The 19,926-nt window shown below is 40.8% G+C and overlaps 2 protein-coding genes across 2 annotated transcripts in view; both read left to right on the forward strand.

Annotated features, from left to right (window-relative positions):
• The window catches only part of LOC308536219 (nuclear RNA export factor 2-like), a 46,752-nt gene extending 40,002 nt beyond the window's left edge, over positions 1-6,750 (forward strand). The window contains exons 24-25 of the mRNA XM_081115317.1: positions 6,288-6,348; positions 6,483-6,750. Of these exons, the coding sequence (XP_080971443.1) occupies positions 6,288-6,348; positions 6,483-6,527 (106 nt within the window). The 3' untranslated portion in view covers positions 6,528-6,750. The remainder of the gene's footprint in view (positions 1-6,287; positions 6,349-6,482) is intronic.
• Positions 6,751-9,225: 2,475 nt separating this feature from the next.
• Positions 9,226-13,965, forward strand: ARMCX5 (armadillo repeat containing X-linked 5). Its single transcript, XM_081115318.1, has 3 exons — positions 9,226-9,276; positions 9,491-9,549; positions 11,686-13,965. Exon 3 carries the CDS (start codon positions 12,144-12,146, stop codon positions 13,647-13,649), a length of 1,506 nt encoding a protein of 501 aa, XP_080971444.1. The 5' UTR covers positions 9,226-9,276; positions 9,491-9,549; positions 11,686-12,143; the 3' UTR covers positions 13,650-13,965.
• The last annotated feature ends 5,961 nt before the right edge of the window (positions 13,966-19,926 follow it).

Consider the following 19,926-nt stretch of genomic DNA (forward strand, 5'->3'; position numbering starts at 1 on the left):
GTTCATACCAGCACAATTTACAATCCTATATAATAAAATGCTGGGGTCCCACCCCAGCAGGTCCAGGGGTTCCCAAAGGTGTGGACGGAGTCAGTGAAGAAGGAATGACATGGAGGCAGCATTCAGGTGATCATCATAGCCAGGTTCTCTATCCAGGTTCTATCCAGATTCTCTAGCTAGGATCTCTAGCCAGGATCTCCAGCCAGGATCTCCAGCCAGGTTCTCCAGCCAGGTTCGGTCGCCAGGTTCTAGTCAGGTTCTCTTGCCATGTTCTATCCAGGTTCTTTTTTTTGTTTTGTTTTTGTTTTTTTTGTTTTTCTTTTCAGTTTTTTCTTTTTTTTAAATTAAATCTTTATTGTTCAGATTATTACATTTGTTCTTCTTTCCCCCCCCCATAACTCCCCTCCTCCCAGTTCCCGTCCCACCCTCCGCCCTCACTCCCCACCCACTGTCCTCATCCATAGGTGCACGATATTTGTCCAGTCTCTTCCCGCATCTCCCACACCCCTTTCCCCCCCCCAAGAATAGTCAGTCCATTCCCTATCTATGTCCCTGATTCTATTATGATCACCAGATTATTTATTCACTTGATTCTTAGATTCACTTGTTGATAGATGCATGTTTGTTGTTCATAATTTTTATCTTTACCTTTTTCTTCTTCTTCCTCTTCTTAAAGGATACCTTTCAGCATTTCATATAATACTGGTTTGGTGGTGATGAACTCCTTTAGCTTTTCCTTATCTGTGAAGCTCTTTATCTGACCTTCAGTTCTGAATGATAGCTTTGCTGGATAAAGTAATCTTGGTTGTAGGTTCTTGGTATTCATCACTTTGAATATTTCTTGCCATTCCCCTCTGGCCTGCAAAGTTTCTGTTGAGAAAGCAGCTGACGGTCGTATGGGTATTCCCTTGTAGGTAACTGAGTTTCTTTCTCTTGCTGCTTTTAAGATTCTCTCTTTGTCTTTTGTTCTTGGCATTTTAATGATGGTGTGTCTTGGTGTGGTCCTCTTTGGGTTCCTTTTGTTTGGGGTTCTCTGCGCTTCCTGGACCTGTAAGTCTATTTCTTTCACCAGGTGGGGGAAGTTTTCTGTCATTATTTCTTCAAATAGGTTTTCAATATCTTGCTCTCTCTCATCTTCTGGTACCCCTATAATTCTGATGTTGGTACGCTTGAAGCTGTCCCAGAGGCTCCTTACACTATCTTCGTATTTTTGGATTCTTTTTTCATTTTGCTTTTCTGGTTGGGTGTTTTTTGCTTCTTCGCATTTCAAATCTTTGCCTTGATTCTTGCGCTCCTCTGTTCTGCTGTTGGGAGTCTGTATAGTATTTGTTATTTCAGTCCGTGTATGCTTAATTTCTAGTTGGTTCTTTATCATAACATCGAGGGTCTCATTAGATTTCTTGAGGATCTCACTACATTTATCGACGGCTTCTAGACAGTTCTTAAGAGACCTTAAAAGTGTGGTTCTGAACTCAATATCCTCCATTGACAGTTTTGTCTTGTTTCTTTGTCTCCGCATTTTTTATGCTTTCTTGGTGCACCCCCTAGTGGTCTTTGTGCGCAGTCTTGTTGTAGTTAAGCCTTGATTGTTGTTGGCAATACCGGGGGTGATTTGACCTCCAGGCTAACTGGCTATGAGAGTCCACTGTGTCTGCAGTGGGAGAGCTTCTGTGCTGGATCTAGGGCGGTGCTAATCTAGCCTTTGCCTGAGGCTATCTGGCAAATGGCTCCACACAGGGCTTGGGCGGGGCGGGTCCCCAGGGATCTACAGGGCAGGCCGGAGTGAGCAGTTATGGCTGCTCTCAGTTCCGTCCCTAGGGGCTCTGCCTCACAGAGTCCCAGCAACCGCTGCAAACCTCGGAGAGAAAGCTGCCCTCGAGTTCTGACCGAAGCCAGACAGTCCCGCTTCTCCCGTTTGAGTCTGGGTCCCTAGAGACTCGCCCAGATCTGGAGCTCAGAGTCTGAAACTCCCTCCCGATTGAAAACAACAACCACGCCCTCCGCCTCCAGCCCGCTCCGCGTGCACTCCGCACCTTAGTATTTCACTTCAGCCCTGCGCCTCCTCTGAGTCTGGGTATGATATTCTCTTTCCTCCTAGTTGTAGAATTTCCACTCAGCCAGCCTTCCTGTGGTTCTGGATGATGTCCGTTCCTTCTTTTAGTTGTTTTATGAAGTGGTTGTTCGAGGCAGCAATCTCCGGCGTTAACCTATGCCGCCATCTTGGTTTCTCCTCTCTATCCAGGTTTTGTAGCCAGGTTCTGTCTAGGTTCTCCAGCCAATTTCTGTAGCCATGTTCTCTCCAGCGAAGTTCTTCTGTCTCTAGGTTCTGTGTAGGCTCTGTGTCTAGGTTCTGTGTCTAGGTTCTGTGTGTCCTGTTGTCTTGTTACATCTGTATTTATACCAGTTGATTCCAATCCTATCAATCTCTATTCCAAAGGTTAGGGCGTTTCTTATCTCCATTCCAGGGAGTAAAGATTATGTAGCTTAAGCATGATTGTTCATAGTTAAAGTGATTAATTACCTACCTGGCACTTAGTTAAGGGGTTTTATTCCCTCCCTAACTTCAGGGGAAAATCCCTACCTCGGGAAACAACCTTTCTCAGAGAGGTGACCTTGGTTAAAACACATAGTGCCAAGAAGGTGAGCAAACATATTAAGAACAGTATGCCATATATGCCAGGTCCCTTGAAATAGTAAGGATGGACCGGCTCCCGGCAATAAAAGGCTAATATGCAAATTGACCAAACTACAGAACGACCAGTTGCTGTTATGCACACTGACCACAAGAAGGCAGATGCTCAATGCAGCACCTGCCCCCTGGTGGTCAGTGCGCTCCCATAGGGGAGCGCCGCTCAGCCAGGCTCATGGCTGACAAGCACAGTGGCAGTGGCGGGAGCCTCTCCTGCCTCCATAGCAGTGCTAAGGTTGTCCAACTGACGGCCCAGGGGGAGTGAGCCTAAGCCGTCAGTCGGATATCCCCCAAGGGCTCCTGGACTGTGAGAGGGTGCAGGCCAGGCTGAGGGACCCACCCCTCCTCCGTGCATGAATTTTGTGTACCGGGCCTCTAGTAGGTAAGATTTGAAAACAGCCCAGGTGCCCATCAACAAATGAGTGGATAAAAAAATTGTGGTACATTTACACAATGGAATACTACAGGGCTGTAAAAAAGAAAGAACTTTTACCATTTGCAACAGTATGGATGGACCGGGAATATTATGCTAAGCAAAATAAGCCAGTCAGAGAAACATAAGTATCATATTACCTCACTCATACTAGTATGTGGAATCTAGTGAACAAAATAAACTGAAGAACAAAATAGATCCAGAGACTTAGAAGCATGAAACAGACTGTCAAACCTCAGAGGGAAAGCGGGGAAGGGTTGGTAGGTAGGAAGAGATCAACCAAAGAACTTTTATGCATATATGCATTACCCATGGACACAGTCAATAGGGTGGTGAAGACGTGGGGCACGCTAGAGGTGGTCAATGGGAAGAAAAAGACATATGTAATATTTTCAATAACAAAGAGTAGAAAAAAGGAAAACGTTTTAATTTATAATAACATCAAAAATAACATACTGAGGCCCTAACTGGTTTGGCTCGGTGGATAGAGCATTGGCCTGCAGACTGAAAGGTCCCGGGTTCAATTCTGGTCAAGGGCATGTACCTTGGTTGTGGGCACATCCCCAGTAGGAGGTGTGCAGGAGGCGGTTGATCGATGTTTCTCTCTCATCGATGTTTCTAGCTCTCTATCCCTCTCCCTTCCTCTCTGTAAAAAATCAATAAAGTATATATTTTTTAAAATAACATACTGAGGAACAAATTTAACAAAAAATGCAAAATGTATACTACAAAATTTGCAAAACATTGTTGAAATAATTTTTAAAAGACCTAAATTAGAAAGATATCCCATGTTTCTGGATCAGAAGAATTAATATTAAATGGCAATACTCCCCAAATTTATATACACATTCAATGCAATTATATCAAAATCCTAGCTGGTTTCTTTGTACAACTGATAAGTTAATCCTAAAATTCATAGGAAAATGCAGTAGACCCAGAATAGATACAATAATCTTCAAAAAGAATAAAGATGACTCATACTTCCCTATTTCAAAACAGTACAAAGCTACACTAATCAATACCGTGTGCTACTGGCTAAGGATAGACACACTAGTATAGATCAATGGAATAGAATTAGAATTTACACACACACACACACAAACACCTCACTTTTATGGATAATTGATTTTCAACCAGGGTGGCAAAAATATTCAGTAAATAATGAGTAGTCTTTTCAGCAACTGATTCAGGGACAACTGGATACACACTCACAAAAGAATTAATTTGTACCTTTATCTCACACCATAGACAAATATAAATAAAAATTTATAGCTAACACTATAAAAATCTTAGAAGAAAATATTGGGATAAGTTCTTTATGATTTTGAATTAAGCAACAGATTCTGACATATTATGCTAAAAGCACAACAAAAAATAAAATTTAAATCAATTGTACTTCATCAAAACCTAAAACTTTTGCATCAAAGGACACTAACAATAAAATGAAAAGACAATACACAGAATCAAAGATAAAATTTTCAAATTATATACCTGATAAGGGATGTGTATCCAGAATATATATAAAAAAACCTCTTAGAATTCAAAAATTAAAAGGCAAGTACCTCAATTAAAATGAACAAAGATCGCAATAGACATTTATCCAAAGCAATGACCAAAAGGCAAATGAAAAGGTACTTAACATCATTAGTCATTTGCAAAATGCAAAACAAAAATATAATGAGATACTAATTAACACATACTAGGATGGCTATAAATGTTGGAAAAATGTGGAAAAATTGGAACCCTCATACTTTGTTGGTGGGAATGGAAAATGTTGTAGCCACTAAAGAAAACAGTTTGGCAGTTCCTCAAAATGTTAAACATGCATTTACCCTATGACTCAGCAATTCCATATATATATATATATATATATATATATATATATATATATATATATGTGCCTAATATGCAAATTGTTCCTGTGGGAGTTCAACTGGGAGACCTATTGCTCTCTATGACGTGCGCTGACCATCGGGGTGGTGTGGAACGAAGGGAGGCCCTGGCTGTCAGCTGGAAGGCCCCCATCAGCCCTGATCACAGGCCAGGCCTAGGGACACTACCCATGCATGAATTTCATGCACCGGGCCTCTAGTGAATATATATCAAGATAATTGAAAACATGTTCACACAAATTGTATGCAAATATTCACAGGAGCATTCTTTTTTTAAAATATATTTTTATTGATGTCAGAGAGGATGGGAGAGGGAGAGAGAGACGGAAACATCAATGATGAGAGAGAATCTTAGATTGGCTGCCTCCTGCATGCCCCACACCAGGGATGGAGCCCGCAAACCCAGGCATGTGCCCTGATCGGGAAAAGAACTGTGACCTGGTTCAGAGATCAATGCTCAGCCACTGAACCATGCTGGCCAGGCTCACAGCAGCATTATTCTTAACAGCCAAAATGTGGAAACAACCTAAATGTCCATCAATTTAGTAAAGGATAAACAAAATTTGGTATATCTATACAATGGAATATTATTCAATAATAAAATAGAGTGAAGTTCTGATACTTTTCATAACTTGGATGAACCTTGATACTATTACGTTAAGTGAAAGAGGCAGACATAAAAGACCATGTATTATATAAGTCCATTCACATGAAATGCCCAAATAGGAAAATTCATATAGTCAGGTAGCATATTAATGTTTACTAGGGTTTGGAGAAATGGGGGACTAGGGAATGACTGCTAATGGGTAAGGAGTTTTATTTATGGCGATAAAAATGCCTTGGTGTTAGATTTCAGAATTCTGATGATTGCAATATCTTGTGAATATACTAGAAAATTACTGAATTGTGGATGTTTCACCTTAAAATGATGAACACTACAGTATATACATTATAACCCAATTTAAAAATGATTGGAAAGTTGTATTTTAAAATTTACATTTGTTATTTTCTTGAATATCTTTATCAATATATATTAAGCTCCCTTGTTCTTTTGAAGATCTCTGTTTTTCTGTTTTGAATTCTAGTGGGAATGAATGCTAGTGACAGATGTTTTGGTTTTCACTAGGTCTTTCTTCCTCCTTGCACATAGTGCTCGTTCTGGTACATGTGTCCCAGCATAGATTTAGTGGCATAGGTTTAGTGGTGGAATTGCATGGTCAGCGTGTCTGTACTGTGGTACTAATGGAGATCACCTGATCTTCTCCCACTCCAGGTGCCTTGAGGACAATGAGTGGAACTACATCAAAGCTGCTCAGGTATTCACTACGCTCAAGGTGAGATCTGGGTATCAAGTGGGTTAAAGATAGATGTTTCTGGGCCTTTGGGGAGGCCAAGAACATGAAGGCTGGTGCCCTGGAATAAAACTCAGGGAGCTGGCTCTTCTGACACCTTGACTCCTCCTCTCCAGACCCAGGGCAAGATCCCAGAAGAGGCCTTCAAACAAACCTCTTAAAAAGAGCTCTTGGATGTCATCTTTGTCTTCATCCACATCATTTATCTTTTCTCCTGCCTAAGGCCATACCCATGACTGGGCCTGGAGGCCTGGCTGACCAAGAAGCCAAAGTTACCTAACCACCTGAAGTGTCATTTGTTCTGTTTATTCTTCCCATTCATGATCACTGTGGTTGTGCTGTTGTTTTATTCTTTTTCATAATAAAGAGTGATGTTACACATTCTATGTTATGTGTCTTGGATCTCTCTTCCTGTGCCCAACCATGAGCAATGGGTCCAGGACTGAAAGGCCCTTCGCTCTCCATCCCCAGCTCCCCCATTCACTCCGGCAATCTCTAGCAGATGCATCAGTCTTGACTACATGGGCAGTTTGTCAATAGATTCTAATAAGAATGGACACACAGTGCTTCCAAAAATTGGCCTCTGGAGACAGTGTGACTCAGTCATGTGCTTTACCTAGTGGCCCACAGAAGCAGGCATGGGACCTGGCACAAAGGCATTTTGCAAGGAATGCCTACTGCAACATGTATGAACCATTACGCTAAATGAAGGAAATAAGTTACAAAGGACCATATAATGTATGACTCCACTTATATGAAACATTCAAAGTATGAAAATCTGTAGATATAAAGTAGATTAGTGTGTGCCAGGGTCAGGAGCAAAATGCAAATAGAACATGACATCTTAATGGATATAGGATCTTTTAGGGTGATGAAAATGTTCTGGAACTATATCGTGATGATGGTTGTACAAAATTTGATTGTACTAAATACCACTGAATTGTTCACTTTAAAATGGTTAAAAATGTAAGTTTATGTTATGTGATTTTTTTCCCACAATTTAAAAACACACACTAAAATGTGGATGAACCCTGAAAGTACTTTGCTAAGTGAAAAAAGCCATTTATATGAAATATCTAGAATAGGTAAACCACAGTGACAGAAAGCAGGTATGTGGTTGCCAGGGCCTGGGTGGAGGAAGAATGAGCACGAGTGCTTAATAATATGGGGTTTGTAAATAATTTGTGAAACTAGATAATAATGATGGTTATACAACATTGCGAACATACATAATGCTACTGCATTGTACAATTTAAAATGATTCAAGTGGTAAATTTTATGCTGTCTATATTTTGTCATAATCTTTAAAAATCTACAGTGGAGTTCTTTTAAAAATGGCATTGAATTTTTCATGAATATAATATACTTACTATAGAAATGTTGAAAATACTGAAGACTATAAAAACCAAAGGGGGAATACCCTCACAATCCAAATCATGAGCACAATCTTCACTGCTGATTTTTGCTTTTCTTTATACATACTCTATACCCATATAACATCATCTGGATAACATTGTTTTACGGAATATTTTTTCACTTGGCATCATTTCTTTGGAATTTTCCCTATATCACTAAAGTCTTCTAAAACATTTTTAAAGCAATTTGCAAAATACTACAGATAAACGAACAGAAAAATAGTTGACCTCCATGGCAGCTCCCTCCCACTTTCCTCCCCTCTGTGGCCCCCTGAACAGTGAAAGAACTTGGGAAGGCCACCCAGAACCTCCAGAGTCTGGCCTTAAATTGCCTTTCCTCTCTCAGCCTGCTTTCCTGACACGTCCTCTACCCACCTGACTTTAGGTGCAGAACCTGTGGTGGGTCAGGCCTAGAAGGGGCTCACAATGGGATAATGGGATACTTTAGCATTTAATCTGTTCTCATTTTAGTAGTTGCTTATCTCTGTTCTACTTCATCTTCCATTGTAGGTGATAAGCAAACTATGAGATTGGGGGGAGGGAAGCCGGTATGGGCACAAAGATATTTGAGTATTAATCCTCTTCCATGAGTACAGAATTATTTTTCCTCATGCCCACGCTCGAGCTCCCACATATTTAAGTGTGAAAAATATCGTGGACATCAGGAGGGGAGACAGAACATAAGAATGGGACATGTACACACAAGGGTAGTTTGGTATTCATATGCTTCTCTCTTCCATTTTTCCCCCCTATATCCTTATCCCACCTTTACCTTGACTCTTTCCCTGTAGGAAATTTGGTAAGCAACAAGGGCGAGAGACTTTGGAGAGAAACAAGACTACGATGTTTGATATTGATCAACAATCAGACCAGAGCAGCTTTCCAGACGCCCCGCCCCATTTCCTGTAGAAAATTGAGTGCCTGGGAGGGCTTCTCTCAAAGAGGGGACGTACAGTTTTGAAATAGGTTAGAATTTATCCTCCTCTCAGTCTGGAGCCTCTCTCCAACCTTACCTCCTCAACCTGCCCTTTCCGTGGGCCGGGGGACCTGGTGATGTGAGCCTGTAAATACGGCGCTTTGGTGACATGAATGTGTAAATACGACACTTCGGTATCCATCCGCCTGGTCAGGCGGAGCTGGTTCACTGACGTCACCGCCTGAAACCCGCGAACACTACCGGGCGGCGGAATGTAGGCTTGCTGGGGGGAGTTCCTAAAAGAGGGGAACTAATACCTAGAGACCCTTTGACATAAGCCTGCTTCTCTCCATCCAGCGCTGCTTTCTCTATATCCAGATTCCCGCCGCTGCACATTCCAATACCGGAAACAGCCGTGGTAGGCGGGATGGAAGTCAGTGACAGAGAGAGAAGTGGCGTTCTGCACAGCTTGGTATCAATCCGCTTTCATTTGGCCGGATCACCTTAAACTACACTAGCTCCTCCCGCAGTGGATTTTGGTATTGGAGACGAGACAAGGCAGAGCCTGTGGAGGGAAAGGTAGTTAATTTAGTCACTAGAAGCGGATCTCTGAGGAGCCCTGGGGACGAGAAGGAAAGGGAAATGCCCAAAAGTGACTATTGCTTGGCAATTACGGCCCTTAATCTGATAAAGCAGGCATCTCGTCCCAGGCGCGGGACCAATCCCCAAACACAGTCGCCGCCATTGTCTCGTGTCCTTGTGTCCATCTGACTGTCCTTCCCTCTTTCTGTAGGGCACGGCACCCCTTGAGGCAAGGAAATGAGAAAACTGCCCCTGATCCAAGCAGAGCAGGTCAGTGAGAAGGCGGGTATGGTTTGGGGATGTGGATATGAGTATCAGATGAATGTGGAATACATGACCTGGTCATGAGGCATGGGCGGTGAGAGTGATAGAGGGACGGAGGTAGTTTGAGCGCCACACGACGATAAAGTTAAAATGATATGTCTCTTGTTAGTGTGATTTTTCAGACCCCCACCCCACCTCCGACCGTGTTTGGGAAGGGAAAGGAATATAATAGCAGTTTTCTAGTAGAGAAGTGGCGGGTTATATAATAGAAGGAAGGGCTGCAGCTATTGGTAAGAAGACTTGCCTGGAGACCCCAGGAAGGAAGAGAGGGTAAATGCAGGTTGAAGTGCTTGATAATCAAGGTCCTGAATTAGAAAAGGGTCTCATGTCCTGGTTACTAGTCTGACCAAGTCTCTCTCACCGTCGTTTAATGTGGTCTCTGGATGCATATCAATGCACTTTATATGTGTACGTCTGTTTCTAAGTGTGCGGTACTCCATGCTTCTGTAATCTGTAGGGGGCAGAGGACCTTGAAGGGACGGGATAAGAAAAAGAAAATTAACCTAATTTTTGTTGAGTGGGCAGTGCTTTGAAGGTGGTAGATAGCTAAGACTAGAGCAGGTAGGGGTCTAGGGGAAACTCCAGATCTCCTATTTGCCAGCTTTCTGAATAGTCCTTTATACTCTCATTGTGTTGAAGCAATTGATAGGTTTTAGGGAGAGTATGAAAACATAAGAACTTAGATGAAATTTGAAAATAATACTTTCATTGATTTCCCAGCAAACTTCCAAGGCTGAGCATTCCATCCCTATTGACACCACCGCTATCATGCAGGGATGTTTGGGTTGTCAGATTTGGGGAATGAAGCAGAGAAGATTGGAGATTTGGGAGAAGGGGAGGTGGAAAATTTTGGTGAAAAAGTATCTGTATCAAGAAGGCATTGGTGTCCTAGATGCTGCTCTCTACCAAGGACTCAGCCTCCATTGTGTCCTGTGTCTCCATTTGTTTATCTCTGCATTTGTAAATCTCTGTGTGTTCTCTAAATCTGTAGAACTCTCAGTTGTGAAGGTTTATAAATGGTAACCCAACTTGAAGCTAGGAAATGATGAAGAGAAAAGTGCCCTGTTAAGATTGGTGTGATGGTAGAGGGACTAGAGAATTATATCCCTTCTGTTTTACCAGTTTACTAACCCCTGTTGGATCTACTGCTGATTTAGTTGGGAGTCTTCATAAGCATTGGGGTTACAGAAGGGTAACATCTGCTTTTCTAACTTCCCATCTGATTTTTCTATCTGTATGTTTCACCCTAGCCCAGTGGTCGGCAAACTGCGGCTCGGCAAACTGTGGCTCGCGAGCCACATGTGGCTCTTTGGCCCCTTAAGTGTGGCTCTTCCACAAAATACCAACTTCTGTGCATGGGCCACAGAGTTTCAATCACACTGTACGTGCGCGCCCACACTTGGTATTCTGTGGAAGAGCCACACTCAAGGGGGCAAAGAGCCGCATCTGGCTCGCGAGCTGCTGTTTGCCAACCATGGCCCTAGCCCAATTCTAAACAAGGAAAATAGTAGGGTAGTCACTGAAGAGGAAAATGATAGGTAGCAGGAAGGAGAGGAGTAGTCCTAAAGCAAGACAATGGGGGAAGGGACCAGAAGGAGGGAAACACTTGAAAAAGTACAAATATAGGGAAAGTACAAGGTCTGGCTACCAAGAGATCAGTTTCCATAACCTGCTGTTTGATTATCTGTCCATAGATCTTTTGTAGGGCTTATCATCATTGGAATCAAGGAAAGGAGTAGAAATTACTCCAGATCAGTGCAGATTGGTATGGATGTGGATGGAGACATCCTCAGTAGTCATGTAGGATGAGGTAGTGGAGATCTGCTTGGGTCCATCAGGGGTAAAGAGCCAATCTAGGGATTTCTCTGTCTCATTCCCATCCAGCTTTCCCACTCTCCATACTCCTGTTTTGTGTCTGGAAAGAAGATTAGTAGCACCTGCAGTTGAAGAGTGTGAATTTAAGGGGAAGATTGCTAATTATCTATCTCTCCCTTTAACACTGAGTTTCCATACTACTCTCCTGTCAAAATGAGAAAAACATTGGAAAATACTCAAAGCCCCATTTCCTTCCTCCACTCCTAGGTCCAACTTCAGTGGCAGATCTGGTGGCCTTGGAGGGGCTGAAGACCACCACCCTCCACAGGGTTGCGCTCAGGCACACAGCCATTCTTCTGAGTGAGCTTTCTCTGCACATTGTTTATATCACTGGCAGAGCCTGTAGTTGAAAAGGGGGCTGAGTGACTACTGGACTTTTTATGAAAACACCAACCTGGGATGGACCTTTGGTTAAGGCTGTGACAGGGGTGGGGGTATATAAATTGTCCTTGACTTTAGTTTGGATCATGACTGGCTCTGAGGCCAAGGCAAGGACAGAGGAGAGGCCTGGGCTGGCCGGAAAACTATGATCAGTGGTCCTGCCGACACTATAGCCAAGGCTAAAATCCAGGCCAAGGCACTGGCTGAGGCAGAACGGAAAAGAGGACCAGTATCCCAGGCCAAGGCTGGGGATGGAGCAGTGGCCAGGACAGAGAAAGTGACCTATGGCCATGGCTATGGCAAAGGAAGTGAGCAAGATGGAAGCAAAGATTCAGACTAGAGTCATGGCTGAAACTAAGGCAAAATCCCTGGCAGAACCTCGTATAGTGCCCCAAAACAATTCAAAAGCCATGCCTACATCCAGGTTCAGTGCTGTGCACAAGTATGAAGTCAAGGCTGATGCTGGAAGTGAAGCCAATATCAGGTCCTTTTCCAAGGTGGATAATAAGGCCGATATTGGATCCAGGCCCCTGAGAAGGAAAGAGGCCAGCACCAAGTTCAGGGCTGGGGACAGAGCTGGTATAATCGAGTCCAATGATGAGGATGAAGAAAATGTCTGCTCCTGGTTCTGGACTGGAGAAGAACCTAGTTTAGGATCCTGGTTCTGGCCTGAAGAAGAGAACCCTTATCAAGTTTATAAACCTCCACCACCTAAGATCGAGGAAAAGCCCAAGTCCACACCCAAACCTGAACTTACTATAAAGCAAAAAGCAGCAGCATGGTCAAGGGCCAGGTATAGTGTCCTAGTCCCAATAGATGGAGGGGAACCATCCTTGCCTCCAGAAGGGAATTGGACTCTGGTTGCGACCTTGATTGAAACTCCTCTGGGTATTCGGCCTCTGACCAAGATCCCACTCTTTGATGATGGGCCTTACTTCCAGACCTTAGCTGAGATCAAAGAACAGATTAGGTATAGGGAAAAGTATGGGCCCCATCCAAAAAACTGCCGCTGCAAATCACGGGTCTTCAGTTTAGAGCCTAAAGAGTTTGATAAACTTGTGGCCCTACTTAAGTTAACTAGGGATCCTTTCATTCATGGAATAGCAAGGATGATAATGGGCATCAGTCCTGCTTATCCATTTACCCAAGATATAGTTCATGATGTAGGAATTACTGTTATGATTGAAAACCTGGTCAATAATCCCAATGTTAAAGAACACCGTAGAGCTTTAAATAAAGTGGATGACAACTCTGAATCTTCTGAAGAAGCAAAAACAGGAGAGTCATATGTAAATGAAGTTTGTAAGGACATAATCTCTTATCCTTTGAACTCCCCTGTGCAACTTGCTGAACTAAAATTATTGGAGCACTTGAGTGTGAAATTTGAGAATCACCATATGATTGCCAATTATATTCCAGATCTCCTTACCTTGTTAAACAATGGAAATGTCAAAACCAAATTTTATGTTTTAAAAGTGTTTTCGCGCTTGTCTAAAAATCAAGCCAATACAAGAGAATTGATCAGTGCCAAAGTACTGTCATCATTGGTTGCACCCTTTAACAAGAATGAGTCAAAGGCCAATATTCTTAATATTATTGAAATTTTTGAGAATATAAATTTCCAATTCAAAAAGAAGGTGAAGTTATTTACCAAGGAAGAGTTCACTAAATCTGAACTTATTTCCATATTCCAGGAAGCAAAACAGTTTGGTCAGAAACTCCAAGACTTAGCAGAGCACAGTGATCCTGAGGTGAGAGATAAAGTTATACGATTAATACTCAAACTCTGAATAGCTAAATGTTCTCACAAAGCCTTGAATAGTTTTTGGTGTAATATGAAACCAATGCATATTAAAAGTTCAGTATTTATGTTATCTGTGTTGTCTGAAGGAGGCAATTTTATGGATACCAAATGATGCTGAGAACTTAAATATTTGTTAATTTTTATTGTGCTATATAAATTGAGATATTTTCATTATTTGTATAACGTGACCTGATAATGAAACTGTTCATCCCAAGTAAGTTATACTTCTGTGCTTTATATTGACATAAGTGTATTCATTTGAGACTTCATTTACATAATAAAGTTGCATGCTTAAACTGGTGAAAAAATTGTCCTAGTTCTTAAGTTGGAAGTATAGTCAGGGATAAAGCACAACCAGTACACTGTTTGTGTCTGTAGAGGGATACCAACAAAACAAATTCACATTGACAGACTTTAGTTGCATGTTCAAAGAGTAGAATCACTCTGTACACAAGAAGACATGACTGTGCTCCTGGCTGACATCTGGACCAATCTGGGGAAAGGGGTGAAGACACAGACATAGGAGAAAGGGAACACAGATGGTTTCATCCCAGTCTGAGTCCCAGAACTTGTGTTCAGCCTTTCACATAGGATATCTCATCAGGATACCTTTAACTTTTTAACCCCCAAAATGATTCCCAGTTCTCACACTCATTCAGCAAAGCCATGGAAGTGTGGTTGTGATACGACAACTCCACCCTCAACATCCAGGTAACCCATCTAGAGGTACCAGATTTATGGCTTCATCTGATATCTCTCCCCCTGTAGTCCTGAGCCTCAGAGGAGGATCTTTCTGGGCACCAACTACAGAAACAGCTTCATGGATAGTTTCATTGTCCTGCCTTGGTGACTAGTCTCATCCTTGCTTTTTTTTTTTTTTTTTTTTTTTTTTTTTTTTTTTTTTTTTTTGCTGGCCAATCCTCTGGACTTATTTGTGCCTATCCTTGGTGGCAACCCTGTTTTTTTGTTTTGTTTTGTTTTGTTTTTTGGTTAATCCTCACCCCAGGATATTTTGCTCATTGATTTTTAGAGAGAGTGGAAGAGATGGGGAAAGACAGAGAGAGAGAGAAACATCTATGTGAGAGAGACACATCTATTGGTTGCCTCCCACACACACCTGGACCGAGGCCGGGGATCAAACCTGCAACCAAGGTATATGCCCTTGACTGGAATCGAACCTGAGAACCTTCAGTCCACAGGCTGATGCTCTAACCACTAAGCAACCAGCCAGGGCACAGCCCCTGTTTTCACTGATCCCTTTTGGTCAGAGCTCAGTACTAAGAGACAGTCATAGGATACCAAAGTCTTTTAGGAGTATGTTGCCAGAAAGAAATTAATTCCCCTATCTCACTATCCTATTTGTTCAGGTGTACAATTTACAGAATTCACAATTTAGTACAGCCACATTGTCTATACTATCTCAGCTCCTCCTGTTTAAACTTAACTAAAGTTAGATTCTGGCTTGGGGATTGTGGCATAAAATGCCAAAGTATAGATTGGGTTGTGGGGTCACCTGTGTCTCTTCTAACCTCTGCTTCCTTTGCTGTTATTATCCACTTTACTGCCCAGAATTGAGAGATAGATATATTAGGATCAGTGTACAAATATTCGTCTTTCTATTGAACCTCCTCTCTCTCTTAACATTTTATGTATTGGGCAGAAGGCCTAAACTGAAAAATCTTAACAAGGTGTTATGTACCCCTAGTTTTAGCAGCTATCCCTGGTTTAAGTTCTATTAAGGTAAAATCTGAACTACTACATAAATCCAGGAGTTAAAATGAAAGACAACTGGTCATACTTGGGCATTAAGCTTACCTGAAAAAAAAAGCAGGTAAGCTTTTTGGAATGTGCAATTACAACTTATATGATTTTTAAAGTTTTTTATAACTTGCTTTTTAATCCACAGAACTCCCATAGCCTGGAATTCCAGCTCTGGGTACTGCTTTCAGAGTTGGGAACCTGCACTATACAATTGGACCAGACCCTTTGGAATACTCTGTGTCTGAAACACCCTATGGAGCACACACTTAATCAGTTGATGACTATATATTTTTCCATCAGCTAAAGAGAAGGGTGAGTGTGGGTTATGTCAGTATTTGTATCAAAGCAAGTAACTGGTGGTCTCTTTTTGGGTGGGAATCAGGGGAGACAGAATAATTTGCCAAATTGTTCTTAGGGTGTCCTTGAGATCCAAACTTAATCTCTGTTTCATATCCTTTCCTGGTAAAATAATTCAGGCAAGCCCATGTAGTATCAGGGCTAATCAAGATGTTAATTATATTAAAGTGTTGCAACCAGGAGTAAAAATTAGTGTGGATTTCTCATCTTGCAAAAGGAGCAAAATAGAGGAACAACAACAACAAAAACACACCTCTGGAAATGCAGAGGAGCTATTAATTACAACATGGGGGAAGGGAAGCTAAGGATGTCCAAGAAGACTTCAAAAAGGACCTGGACTCTGCAAGGAATCTTCCTCCAGCACAGCTGGGCTGTTAGCACCACTGGCCCTCTACTATGCCCTCAATTTTAAAAGAGGAACTTTCAGTGGACATTTATCTATAAAATATCACCAAGTTCCCTAGTAAGGCTTTCAAAACTCTGTATACTTCAGTACTTTTCCACTTTCCCCATTATATCCCACTAAGTGATCTACTAGTATATTCAAGTCACACTGGACTATTTATTGACTATTTCATGTACTTTTCCTACTTTTGTGCATTCCCTCATGCTGTTCACTCATGTTGCAATGCCCTTATAACCCTTTTCTGCCTATGGGGAAACTAATTCATTATTTTAAGCTCCGTTAAAATGCCAGGTCCTTTTTGAAGTCTTCTCCGACAGCCTTATCTTTCCTTCCTCCACGTTGAAATTAATAGCTCCTTCTGCATTTCCAGAGGTGTGTTTTTTATTTGATTGTCTTGTTCCTCTATTTTAGCATTTGTGTCTTTATACCATGTCTTGGATTCTTAATTTTAAGTTTGAACTTGTGTTTAGGGACAGTTAGTATAGAGGGGGAAGCTTGGGTTTGAGAGTGTCTGACTCCAAAGACTGATTTTTTAAATTATGTACAGTAATAATAATTAACATTTATACATTTATTGAAGTGCCTACTATGTGCCAGATACTGTTCTATGTGCTTTACTTGTATTAACTCATTTAATTCCTAAAACAGTCCAATGGAGAAGGTACTGTTGAGATACTGACTGGTTAAATAACTTGACCAAGCTCATTGAGTTGGTTAGTAGTAGAGCTAAGATTCAAACCTTTTGTATTCTGAATCTGGAGCTAGCATATGTGACCACTTTTTAACTCTGTATCCCCACATAGCTCCTAGTAAAGTACATTGCCCATTCAAAATTTAATTTGTATATTGATACACTTGACCCTTATGTTTTCCCTTTGTGTAGACCACTTCTGCCTTACCTTCATTTCCTATCTAAGCATTTATGATTCATCACTTTTCAACATCTTGTTAAATTTTCCTTTTTATTGTGATGAAATATATAACATGAAAATTGGCATTTTAATGACTTTAAGTGTACAATTGGCACCATCACTACAATCTATTTCCAAAACGTTTTCATCACCTGATAGAGAAGCTGTGCAACCATTAAGTAATAATTTCTCATTCTCCTCTCCCTCTAGCCCCTGGTAATTACCAGTCTACTTTTAAGAGGAATCATGCAGTATCTGTCCTTTTGTGTCTGGCTTATATCACTTAGCATGCCATTTTCAAAGTTTATCCATGTTGTAGCATGTATCAGAACTTTATTCCTTTTTAAGTTTTTTTAAATTGTTATTTATTGATTTTAGAGAGAGAGGAAGGAAGGGAGAGAGAGAGAGAGAGAGAGAGAGAGAGAGAGAGAGAGAGAGAGTAATATTCCTATGTGTGTTCACCACATTTTGTTTACCATTCATCTATTGATGGGCACTTGAATTGTTTCCACTTTATGAATAACACTGCAGTGAACATTGGTGTACTGTTCAAGTTCCTGCTTTCAATTCTTTTGAATATACCTAGAAGTAGAATTGCTGTGCTATATGGTAATTCTGTGTTTAGCTTTTGGAAGAATTGCCAAACTGTTTTTCACAGCAATGGCACCATTTTACATTCCCACTTAAGGGTTTGTTTAATAGTCTATTCTTTTCCCATTGAATGGACTTGGCACCCTTGTCAAAATCAATTGGTCCTAGACATATTGGTTTATTTCTGGACTCTCAATTCCATTCCATTCATTTCTGTATCTATCTTTATGCCAGTAGCACAGGGTTTTGATTACTATAGCTTTGTAGTAACTTTAGAAATCAGGAAGTGTAAGTGCTCCAAAGTTTCCTCTTTTTCAATATTGTTTTTGTTAATCTGTCTCTTTCCATTCTATATGATTTTAGGATCAGCTTTTCCATTGATAAAAAAAAAAAGCTATTTGGATTTTGACAGGGATTGCATTCAATCTATAGATTGCTTTGGGCGTATTGTCATCTCAATAACATTAAGTCTTCCAATCTATGAACACAGGATTCTTTCCAATTTATATAAATATTTAATTTATTTTAGCCCTAGCTGGTGTGGCTTGGTGGATAGAGCATTGGCCTGCAGACTAAAGGGTCCCAGGTTCAATTCCGGTCAAGGACACATGCTTGGGTTGTGGGCTTGACCTCCCAGTGGGGGGCGTGCAGGAGGCAGCCGATCAATGATTCTCTCTCATCATTGATGTTTCTATCTCTCTCCCTCTCCCTTCCTTTCTGAAATCAATAAAAATATATAAAAAATATTTAATTTATTTTAGCAATATTTTGTCTGTCAATGGACATTTTGGTTGTTTCCACCTTTTGACTATTGTGAATAATTCTGCTAAGAACACTGGTTGTACAAATATCTGTTTGAGTCCCTGCTTTCAGTTATTTTGGGTATATAACTAGAGTAGAATTATTAAAAATAGAATTACCATATGTTTAATTTTTTGAGGAATTTCCATACTGTTTTCCAAAGCAGCTGCATTTTACATTTCCACCAGCAGTGCACATAGGTTTCAGTTTATCCTCATCCTTGCCAACGTTTGTTATTTTCTGTGTTTGACCAGTTTGAATGTGTGTGAAGTGGTATCTTGTGGTTTTGCTTTGTATTTCCCTAATATCTAGTGATGTTGAATAGATTTCCACTAGAGGCCTGATGCACGAAATTCATGCAAGGGGCTTGGCCCTCACAGCCCCAGCTGCCTCGGCCCTCACAGCCCCAGCTTAATCTGGATCCAGAAGGTCATCCAGACAGTTGTTCAGCTGTTCGGCCATTCGGTCGATTTGAATATTACATTTTTATTATTATAGATTTGATTACTGGCCATTTGTATGTCTTCTTTGAAGAAATGTCTATTCATGACCTTTGCCCCTAAACTTAAACCTTTAAAAACAGGTTTGTTTGGTCTTTTGTTGTTGAGTTTTAGGAGTTCTTCATGTATTATTGATATTAACCCCTTATCATATGATTTGCAAGTATTTATTCCCATTCGGTGGGACTGCTTTTTCACTTTCCTGAAATGGTCTTTTGATACACAAAAGTTTTTAATTTTGATGAAGTCCAATTTATCTATTTTTCTTATGTTTTTTATGTCATATCTAATAAATAATTGCCAAACCCAATGCCACGAAGTTCTTCCCTATGTTCTAACAGTCTTTAAGTTTTAGCTCTTAAGTTTGTCTTTGATCCATTTTGAGTTAATTTTTTGTATATGATGTAAGGTAAAGGTCCAAATTCATTATTTTGCATGTGGATATCCCGTTTTCCCAGCACCATTTCTTTAAAGGAATGCTTGTTTTCCATTGAATGGTCTTGGTACCCATGTCAAAAATCATTTGGCCGTTTATGCAGGGGGTTATTTCTGGGCTATCGATTCTGTTTCACTGGTTTATTGTCTATCTTTTTGTCAGTACAGTAAAACCTCTATATAATGGACTAATTCAGGCGAAGGGAGTCCATTAAAGCCGAAAGTCCATTATATAATAAAGTAGGTTTTCCAAATGGGTATGTTAAAAAATCTACAAATTAGTTAGTTGACCTGTTTTTACTTATGTAGACACATTTGTGTAATGAAAATTAAGTATTAATTTCACAGAAAAGTTTTCTGTATGTATTACTGTAATTTTAAATTTATACCGAAGAAGTCTAGTAAATGTGTACATTCACAAGTCACCTCGAGTAAACAAATGCATGCAGCTGGGGCGTGGCTGAGCACACAAGGGAACATTGGCCAACACGCTTTAAAACT

Source organism: Myotis nattereri, assembly GCF_964212035.1.
Source record: "Myotis nattereri genome assembly, chromosome: X".
NCBI classification, from domain to species: Eukaryota; Metazoa; Chordata; class Mammalia; order Chiroptera; family Vespertilionidae; genus Myotis; species Myotis nattereri.